The following is an 11,384-nucleotide window of genomic DNA, read 5'->3' as shown; positions in this document are numbered from 1 at the left end:
TTGATATTAGCATTGTAGTTGAGCTGGGTTTGAAAGTAATGATTCAAATCAGAGACTGTGAGAGTTCAGAAGTAGGCTTATTTATATCAACTAAACTTTGGTATAAACCAGGATGTGCTAATGGTTTTAATTTTGATGTAAAAATCAGTATATTTATTAGCCATTCTGTGTTTGCAGCATTGTCATAACATTGTCCTTTTGAACTTTTAAAGAAATTATAAAATGAAATATTTTGGGGGGTTTTCACTATTTTAAACCAAAACATTAAGTGATTTTAAAAAATTCTGATCTGACTTCATGGGTGGTATGCAGTGATGATACCTCTTTAGACAACTTCCAGCGAATTCCTTTATTGAAACTTAAGTTTTATCATGAAATTTTATATACATGGTGGGAAAATGGGAGACATATCAATTACATATCAGGAAAAAATATTTTAATAGTGTTGTTATATAGTGTATTGGCTAGTTCCAATGGATCTTCATCTCTTACTGCTGACATTATCTCCAGTATTTGACTAAAACAAAACAAAAACAGATAGTTAAACTTCTAAGTACATATTCTGTTTTAAAGATATTTATCTTTTTCCACATAAAAGATACTGTTTTAGCATCTTTAGCATAAAAAGCCTAACAGTATGTATTAAACTTTTCAGCAGTGTTAACAGAAAAGTTTAACTGCTAGGATATTTAAAACAAAGCAATTACAGATAGATTTCTGGGACAATCTTGCATGTCACTAGAGCCAGGAACCAGGTTCAAGTAAATTATAAAACCAGCCCACATGTGTCCCACAATTGCAGAACTAACCAGTGGAAATGAAGAGTCCTTTTAAACTGGGGGGTCATTACACATTAGTGGGTCATAAGGAACTTTTAAAAAATTAAAAGTACATTTGCATTAGTAAGAGAAATAGTGTTCCATTTTTGTTCAGGTTATATTTATATATGCAAATATGTACCAAGTCATACTGTGGTATTGTGGGGATAGCAGTCAGTTTGAAAGCCATTGCTTAGAGAACTAGTTGTAAAGGGCAGCAAGAAACTGCCGCATCATCACCAGCACAGTGACAGCAGAGGAAGTTAAGAACAAGTTACTTGGAAGTGTACGGTTATTGGGGGGGAGGGGGGAGGGCGGGGAGAGAAGCGCTTTCTCTTCCTGTAGGTTTTGCCCTGCAACAGAAAGGTGCCAATCTTTCACTTTCTTTGCCTAGAACGATGGTAATTATCAGTAGTGTTTTCTAGCAGTATTGCAATGTAGACAGAATATTTCTTACGCATGAATCAGAAAATTCAGTCGAATTAAACATTAAATATTCTTTGTCTTAAGCTTTTTGTTTCCCTTTATGGGTTTTTAAAATATGAACACCTAGAGGAATCAGAGACAGAGATTAGAGATTAACTGGAACTTTTAAGTTCTATAATAGGGACAAATGCTTTGTTTAACATACACGAAGTGACTGAAACTTTTATCTGACAAAGTATGCTAAAAGCAAATCTATTAACATTTAAAGTGACACTAAAGACCCAGTTTTCTTAGCAAATTACAGAGTTTTCTTCTATTAACTACTTGGAATTGGAAATTGACACATAATACTGAGAAATCAGTATGATTCCTGCCACCAGTCTCCCTTCCAGTCTTTTCTCCATACGGATTGATACCAGTTAAGTAACTTTCCTGCTTAAAATCCTTTGGGTCCTGGTAAAATCTAAACCACAGATGGTGGCACACGAGACACACTCTCTGGCCTATCCTCCCTATCACTTACTGAGCATCCTACTTTCTGCCACACTGCGGTCACTGTTCCCAGCTCTTCCCCAGCCTGCCTTCGCTCAAGGTGTGTGTGTATCTCGGTCTGGCCTAACTCCCAGTCCAGCTTAGAAAACAGTTGAAATGTCACTTGACTTAAGCGCTCTTATTTCCCCTCAGGGCAGGCAGCTGCTCTGTCCTGTGTATGTTCCTACCCCTATAACAGCACTACTGTCTTGGGTTATACTTACTGTCTGCTTGTTTGCTCCAGGAGGATCTTTGTCAGACTTGTTTAATGCCTTACCCAAAGTGCCCAGCACAGTGTACCTACTTATCTGGTGGGGTAAGGGTGGGAATGGTCTTCATTCTTTCGTGTGGCCTCAGTAACCTGTATCTCCCCTCTGATACTTGACAAGAGCTCCAGAATGTATTTCATGGAATTTACAATCTAAAGTGTGTGTGTATGTGTGTGTGTGTGTGTGTGGGAAATCTCTATTCAAATAATTAAAACAAAACTGTTAATAGATGCTAATTAGTATTTAGCATTAGACCAGAGGCATGTTTATTTCTGAAATGTAGTCTAAAATTTTTCAGTTTGCAAATGTTGATTTTCCCAAGGAAATAAAATTCTATAAAGTTCTGCACTTTTTTTCAGTTGGAAAAAGGAAATCCTTTCTATGATTTGTCCTTTTGTTCAGAGGCTTAAAGAACAGTGTTATTTCTTAGGTTTATTCAAGCTGTGAAATCATTTGGGTCTCCTGCTAAGATTGTGCTTTTATAACCATCAGCAGGAAACCTGCAAGATAACAGAACTTAAGCCAGGTACGGTAATTCTATCTATGGACAGCTTTAAGAGCTTTCCCCCTCCCTACAAAATGACAAATGACCAGAATTACTTAAAGTTCTTACTGCTATAATAAAACCACTTTGGGTTGAGAGGGTATGAAAAAAAAAAACGAGCTGATACAAATTCCTCCAAATCACTGCATTACAATGGTCTTTGATAACTTCATTTGGATTTCACCTTTAATTCTGTCCCTTGAATTCATTTTGTAAACAGTATTGGTGATTGACTTTAATATTCTGAAGGCCATGAAAACAAGACACTTACATTATGTGGCAGGGTTCATTTCTGTCTTTCAAACAGTGCCCGTTTTCCCACTTCTTTTTGGTAGGAAATGAAGTTTTTATATATTTTGATCCAGCATGTGTATTTTTGACTCCACACCAAGGTGCATCTAAAGATAAGCAAAGAAAGATTCTCAAAGATATTTACCTTTTTAAATTATTTTTTTAGTGAATATTATCAAACTATTATATAACCTCTAAAAAAGATAAGCCATGATTCAGCTTAAATGGTAAAAGGCAAGAGAAAACAGCTTTAAGAAAAGTACAAGAAGTTATGTATAATATCATATATGAAATGGGTCACCAGTCCAGGTTCGAGGCACGATACTGGATGCTTGGGGCTTGGTGCACTGGGACGACCCAGAGGGATGGTATGGGGAGGGAGGAGGGTTCAGGATGGGGAACACATGTATACCTGTGGCAGATTCATTTTGATATTTGGCAAAACCAATACAATATTGTAAAGTTAAATAAAATAAAATTTTTAAAGTACAAGATAAAATCTTGAACTGTACAAATTCTTTTAAAACTTTTATTCCTCTTCCCCCACTAACAATATGCTTTAAAAAAAATGATCTAAAGCTAACTAAAACAAAATACAGTAGTAACATGAAAACATTTAAAACTTTTTTTGCCTCCACTGAATGTAAAACAGTGGCTTTTTTTTTTGGCTGCACAGTGTGGCATGCAGGATCTTAGTTCCCTGACCAGGGATCAAACCCACGCCCCCTGCATTGGAAGCATGGAGTCTTAACCACTGGACTGCCAGGGAAGTCCCCAACTGTGCTTTGAATACTGGGATTATTTACTTACCTAACTCTCTAATAAAGGATTAAAATAGTTTACATATTTTACAACCATTAATAATTTTCATAACTTCCCTAAGGAAATATACCTGATTTCTTCAGAATGCCTCAGTCTTGACTTATTTAAAAACTCCATGTGTATAAGAAGAGCCTCGAGTTAAGGCTATAGACAGAATTTTTAGCTCTGAACTTTGTATTCCGAGGCAACAAATTTCTAAAATTCTTAAACCCAATTTGATTTAAATGTTTGCATTACTTTAAAAGTATTGTACAATTAAGCCATTGTATAAAGAAATTCTGAATAGTTTTTGAACCCATTCTTATTTAATAAAATACCTCCTTAGTTACCACATAATCTCACATTTTTAAATGCTTAGGCTTAGTCAAGCTTCTAAGTTGAAAAAATTGCTTGCATGAATATTTTTCCATTACAACTCCCCAAAGACTTTCTGACAATTGTTGAGGTTTGAGCATGCTTTTCAAAATAAAATATTTGTTATTACTTTTCTCTAAGTCTTGGGGGTATGGTTTAATATGAAAATTAAGTTCTAAAAGCAAACTTACCGGTCTCAATCATTAATTTTTCACTAGGTATTGACTTTAGAACTTCCAAATTAGCCTCAGTTTTCAGTGAGCTTTAAAAAGAAAAGTTACTCATATATAAAAGTGTATTTAATGAATAACAACTTTTTCATACTATAAACTTGTCTAAAACAGATTACAAAACTAACCCAAAATCCTGAAGGACTTTGGTTGGCTACAATGGAAGTATACTTTAGAAAAGTGTTTGCACATCCTGTCCTTATAGAATCTAGATTAAGATCTGTTCCAAGCAGATCTGACTTCAGGGGATGAAATTGTGTGTGTGTGGGGGGGGGGGGGGGGATGAAATTTTTTATGTTTATCAGTTGGTCATACAGTAACTTTCTGTAACAGTCTATGTTCATCTTTTAAAGATTTTGAACTGCACCCCTCATTCCTCACCCTCCCAAATCTGGAAACTTGTACGATCTTCCATTGCTCTAGACATTCTGAAACTTGATAATGTGTTTGGGCATGAAACTGTTTCATCCTTTTAGGCAGTTGGAACCTTCTGATTGAGATTTCCCCCCATGCCTAACTCAGGGAAAACATGGAAAAACAGGATGTTTCCTCTTTCATTTTCTCTCTTCCCTCTAGGACTTCTATTAGTCAAGTTTAGGACTCCTGAATTGGTCTCCTAGGCCCTGCTTCTTTCATACCTCTTTTTCTGGGGGATTAATTTTCATTTTCTGACTGTGAGACAGACTGGATTATTGGTCCCAGTTCTCTCTCCTTTGACAGAATTATATATCTGCACCTTTGCCATGATTTCTTAGTAGGAAGAAGGAACCTGAATCTGGCCATGGCCTCAAGACTTGCTTTGACTAACGGGATGATACGGCCAGAGGCTTGGAATGCACTTTTGTGATTTACAGTGGCACTCAGGATCTTCTGAGATAAGCAAGCACTAAGTAGCTGTTACCCGGGTGCCTAGGCGTCCGGAATGAAAACACAGGGTGAAGATCTGAACCCAACATGTATCCTGTGGCAGAGAGCTCACATTACCAATTAAACCCCACCTGACTCAGACCCATGTGTTAAAGTTTAATGTAATATGCCAATGAGTTTTGGGATGGTTTGCTATATAATGTGATGATGACTAATACTTTATGTTGCACTTTTTATTTCAAGACCTGTTATAACTATTTATGGAGTTTCAAATAGATACATAACTAGAATATATAGAACTCTCTGCCTGTATTTATTATCTAACCCCATCAATTATCAACTCCTGATTAATCTTGTGCATCCACTTATCCCTACTGTCTCCCAATAAGTAAAGTCCAAATGTAGTATAGATTCAACATTTTAACACATCTCTAAGCATAAGGACTTTTTAAAAAACAATACTATTATGTTAAGAAAAATCCAACTCTCTATCATATCTATATCATATCTAGTATTCAAATTGTCATACCTACTTTTGTTTGACCTAGGGTTCACATGAGGGACAAATATTACAGTTGGTCATCAGTGTTCTAAATTTCTTAACCTATTAAGTTCTGCATCTCTTTTTTCCCCCCGTAAAATATGTTGAAAAAATCCAGTTGTTCGCCCTGATAATCTCCCCGTCTTGATTTCATCTGTGCATTGTCTTTTAACAGGGTCCTGTGTCCTCTGCATTTCTTCAAGGAGCTCTAAAGTGCAATCCAGAATCTTGATCGGATTCAAGTTGAATTTTATTTTTTGGCAAGATTTTCATATGTATGATCTTCTCTCCAGAAGCACATAATATCTAGTTGTCCTTTAAGTCAGATGTGGATGCCCACTGCCTAGACTGATTAGTTCATAAGGAGTTGGCAAAATGATGATACTATAATTTCCATCAGCCTGTCATTAATTAGCTAGAATACCTGTATAAAGCGAAAGTTCCTGACTACTAGGTACTCAGTGGTAGAGGTAAATAACAAAGTCTTTTAAGTGTGTTGATTCCCTAGCTTCCTCCAGTGGTGCTATTATTTTTAACACATTAATTTTTAATCTTTTTTAAAAATAAAAAATGTTTTAAAGTTTTTCTTAATCTTTAAGATCTTCTGTATTTTTCCTGTAGCATTCTGTTCATATTTTATGGATGCAACATCTCAAATCTTTATAGGATCTCTTTTAAAGTGCTTTTCCCTAGTTTGCTCTAATGTTCATTTTTCTGTTTATCTAGGTCTCTTTCTTTCTGCTGGTTCACCTCATTTATCTGATGGTTCCCTGGTTATGTTTAAGGAAGCCTGGGTTGCCCATGTTGGGTTTCCTCTGCTCTTGTGTAAATAGGACTATTTTACTGCCAGCTCTCTGAATGGAGATTCTTCCTGGAAGCTCCTTGTGGGACAGGCCAGAACTGGGTATGCTGACCCACAATTTCATTTAAGGGTGCTGCTGCTGCTGCTGCTGTGTCTGACTCTTTGCAACACCATGGACTATAGCCTGCCAGGCTCTTCTGTCCATGGGATTTTTCTGGCAAGAATACTAGAGTGGGTTGCCACTCCCTTCTCAAGGGCATCTTCCTGACCCAGGGATCAAACCCTTGTCTTCTGCTTAGCAGCAGGATTCTTTACTACTGAGCCACCTGTAATGTACTATAAAATTAATTAAATCACTGGTTAAAATATGAAAGAAGCATCTAGGACATTTACTTAGGTCTTAATTCTAGAGCAAATAATTTCATGTTTCTATTCTCAAAAATGGAATTTAGTAAAATAAAAATAATGAACTAAAACACTGAAGAGGGGAAGGAAGTCTTACTATTTTGCAATTTATTTACTGAGCTACACTGATATCCTGAGAAAAGACACTGGTAAAAACTCGCCAAATTAAAAAACTCATTTGGAAGAAATTGAGCCCAGGGACCCAGCATGCTAGTGGACTGCATTGGGTGCCTGAAGTTTAAGTGTGTATAAAAGCAGGAAGGTCACCAAGTGAGGAAGAGCATAAAGTTCTCACACTGAGTGACTTTACACCTGTATCCTAACTTCTCTGTGCCTCTGTTTCTTGGCCTACAGAGACGGAAGACGACTGTCATAGCGTGACCTTTCCCTCACAGATGGATATCACTCATGTATATGCAATGCTGGGAACACATACATGTTTTAAAGGGATAAAATGATCTGGAAATACACTGCATTGCTAGAGAAAGCTAGCTGCTGACCTCAGCAGAAAATTGTTTTCCATCACTGGAACACAGGATGGCAGTTTATAATTTTCGAGCTTTAATTTGGAATAGTAACATACTATTTAATTTCTTACATTTATTACTAAAATGCACAGACCAAGATCAATGCAACACAAATTTTAATAAAACAAATTTAAATCTTTATCAGCATTTCACTATAACACAATTTAAGGAATCTGTTTAATATAAAAGTTAAAAAAAAAAAGCACTTAAGGACCTACCAACCATTGAACCCTATATAGAGACCCAAGTCCATCAAAGCAGCTGCTGCTTCCTTGGTACCATCAAATGAATGCACCTAAGGACATGAAGGCACAATTTTATTATAATACTTTTTCTTTAAAATTCTTAATAACCTTAATAAGGCTTTCTAAATAAAAATATAAATGCAATATGGATATTTGGAACATGGGATTCCAAAGGTGGTCACTACAGTTTTTATTTTCAAATCAAATTGCACAATTATAACCTGTTGTCTCCAATGTGATGAGGAAAGGAGGAGATGGTTGCCTAGAATTTCTGTCTGTGGCTGTGCTGAGGTCTCTGTACCTCTAGGAAGGGGACTGGAGGAGGGAGCCACATTCTAGGCAAGGCGTAAGTTAAAGCGACATGTACACAACTATTTAAAATTTTAGATGTTCATTTTTCTGTTAGAGGATACTTTTCTCCCTAAGAGAGAATTAAGAGACAAACTTTAAGATCTATAGAGATTGTAAGAACATCATTAAATTGAAAATTGTTACATAGTCTATATCAGCTCAAGCAAAATGGATTAAGATGGTCTTTTTCTCCTTCAAAGATAAAGGTTAAAGCAAAAATTTTCACACTTTTTGATATATTTGTTATTTATGTAATCAAAACAATACGTGAAATGACTTCTTTAAACACTAAACAAATGATGTCATGTTAATACAGAATCTAGAGTCTGAACACACTTGTGGATAATGTGTTTCTCAAAAATAAAGAAAACTTAACACAGCTGTTCAAAAGGGTTGGTTCCACCTCTCAGCATTTTCAGCTGAATAGAAAGAAACAGAGCCTCTGATAGCACCAGATAATTTGAAATACAACCCTCATAAACCACTGTAGATTAGTTCTTTATTTGGCAATTTTTAAAATAAATGTCAAACAGGTTGGATTTGTTGTTGCTGTTAATTTTTTTAAACTACATCTGACCCTTTAACAACACAGGCCTGAACTGAGAAGGTCCAATTACATCTGGTTTTTTTCAGCAGTAAATTCTACAGTACTACATGATCCTTTGTTGGTTTAATCTGCAGAGGCAGAACCATGAGGGCCATGCGCATACACAGGGCTGACTAAGTTATACACGGATATCCGATGCACCAGGGTCAGTGCCCCTAACAACCACCACCACACTGTTCAAAGGTCAACTGTATTATTGTTGCTGTTTAGTCACTAAATTGTGTCTCACTCTTTTATGACCCCACGGACTGCAGTCCACCAGGCTCCTCTGTCCATGGGATTTCCCAGGAAAGAATACCAGAGTGGTTTGCCATTTCCTTCTCCAGGGGATCTTCCTGACCCAGGATCAAACCCTTGTCTCCTTCATTGCAGGCAGATTCTTTACCACTGTGCCACCTGAGTATCCAACTATATTATAAAATCATCCAAATAAATTCTATTTACAAATAAAGAAAATGGTCTGAGAGGTAGAGCCTGAAGGTTCTAAGTGCCATTAATAATCTTAAGGGCATTAATGAAAGCCTCCCTCAATTCCCAAGGACAGCTTCTAAAGGACAAATTATAGCATCAGTAAAGTACTGATGATGATGGCATCTGTATAAAGTACAGGAGATGGCAAGAGTGAACATTGACATTTTAGGAATCAGTGAACTAATGACCCATTATATCTTCTACTGTGGGCAAGAATCCCTTAGAGGAAATGGAGTAGCCCTCAGAGTTAACAGAAGAGTCCGAAATGCTGCACTTGGGTGTGTTCTCAAAAATGAAAGAATGATCTCTGTTTGTTTCCAAGGCAAACCATTCAATACCACAGTAATCCAAGTCTATGCCCCAACCACTAATGCTGAAGAAGCTGAAGTTGAATGGTTCCATGAAGACCTACAAGACCTTCTAGAACTAACACCAAAAAAAGATGTCCTTTTCATTATAGGGGACTGGAATGCAAAAGTAGGAACTGAAGAGATACCTGGATTAACAGCTTAAGTTTGGCCTTGGAGTACAGAATGAAGCAGGGCAAAGGCTAATACAGTTTTGCCAAGAGAACACACTGGTCATAGCAAACACCCTTTTCCAACAACACAAGAGAAGACTCTACACATGGACATCACCAGATGGTCAATACTGAAATCAGACTGATTGTGTTCTTTGCAGCCAAAGATGGAGAAAGCTCTATACCGTCAGCAAAAACAAGACCGGGAGCTGACTGTGGCTCAGATTATGAACTCCTTATTGAAAAATTCAGACTGAAATTGAAGAAAGTAGGGAAGACCACTAGACCATTCAGGTATGACCTAAATCAAATCATTTACACTTATACAGTGGAAGTCAAATAGATTCAAGGGATTCAATCTGATAAGAGTGCCTGAAGAACTATGGATGGAGGTTTGTGACACTACAGGAGACACTGATCAAGACCATCCCCAAGAAAAAGAAATGCAAAAAGGCAAAATGGAAGTCTTACAAATAGCTGAGGAGGCCTTACAAATAGCTAAGAAGAGAAGGCAAAAGGCAAGAAAAGGAAAGATATACCCATCTGAATGCAGAGTTCCAAGTAATAGGAAGGAGAGACCATAAAGCCTTCCTACATGAGGAAAACAATAGAATGGCAAAGACTAGAGATCTCTTCAAGAAAATCAGAGACACCAAGGAAACATTTTATGCAAAAATGGGCACAATAAAGGACAAAAAACAGTATGGACCTAACAGAAGCAGAAGATATTAAGAAGAGGTGGCAAGAATACACAGAAGAACTATATAGAAAAGATCTTAATGACCCAGATAACCACAATGGTGTGATCACTCACCTAGAGCCAGACATCCTGGAGTCCAAAGTCAAGTGGGCCTTAGGAAGCATCACTATGAACAGAGCTAGTGGAGGTGACGGAATTGCAGCTGAGGTATTTCAAATCCTAAAATAATGATGCTGTGAAAGTGCTGCACTCAATACGCCAGCAAATTTGGAAAAAGCAGTGGCCACAGGACTGGAAATGGTCAGTTTTCATTCCAATCCTGAAGAAAGGCAATGCCAAAGAATGTTCAAACTACCTCATGATTGCATTCATCTCACATACTAGCAAAGTAATGCTCAAAATTCTCCAAGCTGGGCTTCAGCAGGACATGAACCAAGAATTTCCAGGTGTTCAAGCTGGATTGAGAAAAGGCAAGGGAAGCAGAGATCAAATTGCCAATATCTGCTGAATCACAGAAAAAGCAAGAGTTCCAGAAAACATTTGCTTTATCCACTACGCCAAAGCCTTTGACTTTGTAGATCACGACAGACTGTGGAAAATTCTTAAAGACATGGGAATACCAGACCACCTTACCTGCCTCCTGAGAAATCTGTATGCAGGTCAAGAAGCAACAGTTAAAACTGTACACAGAACAACAGACTGTTCCAAATTGGGAAAGGAGTACATCAAGGCTGTATATTGTCATCCTCTTATTTAACATATATGCAGAGTACATCATACAAAATGCCAGGCTGGATGTAGCACAACTGGAATCAAGATTGCCGGGAGAAATATCAATAATCTCAGACATGCAGATGACACCACCCTTATGGCAGAAAGTGAAGAACTAAAGAGACTCTTGGTGAAAGTGAAAGCAGAGAGTGAAAAAGCTGGTTTAAAACTCAACATTCAAAAAACTAAGATGACAGCATCCAGTCCCATCACTTCATGGCAAATAGATGGGGAAACAATGGAAAAAATGACAGACTTTATTTTCTGAGGCTCCAAAATCACTGCAGATGGT

General features: G+C 37.2%; 1 protein-coding gene across 4 annotated transcripts in view; it reads right to left on the bottom strand.

Moving 5' to 3' along the window:
• Positions 1–334: 334 nt before the first annotated feature.
• Positions 335–11,384, bottom strand: part of TATDN1 (TatD DNase domain containing 1) — a 31,420-nt gene continuing 20,370 nt past the window's right edge. For all 4 annotated transcript variants that reach the window (XM_061438654.1, XM_061438653.1, XM_061438652.1 and 1 more), the window contains 4 exons: positions 7,646–7,722; positions 4,247–4,317; positions 2,860–2,986; positions 335–517 (listed from right to left, as the gene is read on the bottom strand). In XM_061438654.1, coding sequence (XP_061294638.1) covers positions 415–517; positions 2,860–2,986; positions 4,247–4,317; positions 7,646–7,722 — 378 coding nt within the window. In that variant the 3' untranslated portion in view covers positions 335–414. The remainder of the gene's footprint in view (positions 518–2,859; positions 2,987–4,246; positions 4,318–7,645; positions 7,723–11,384) is intronic.

Source organism: Bos javanicus, chromosome 14, assembly GCF_032452875.1.
Source record: "Bos javanicus breed banteng chromosome 14, ARS-OSU_banteng_1.0, whole genome shotgun sequence".
Taxonomy (NCBI): Eukaryota; Metazoa; Chordata; class Mammalia; order Artiodactyla; family Bovidae; genus Bos; species Bos javanicus.
The sequence above is the reverse complement of the archived record's forward strand: the minus strand, read 5'-3'. Positions and strand labels throughout refer to the sequence as shown.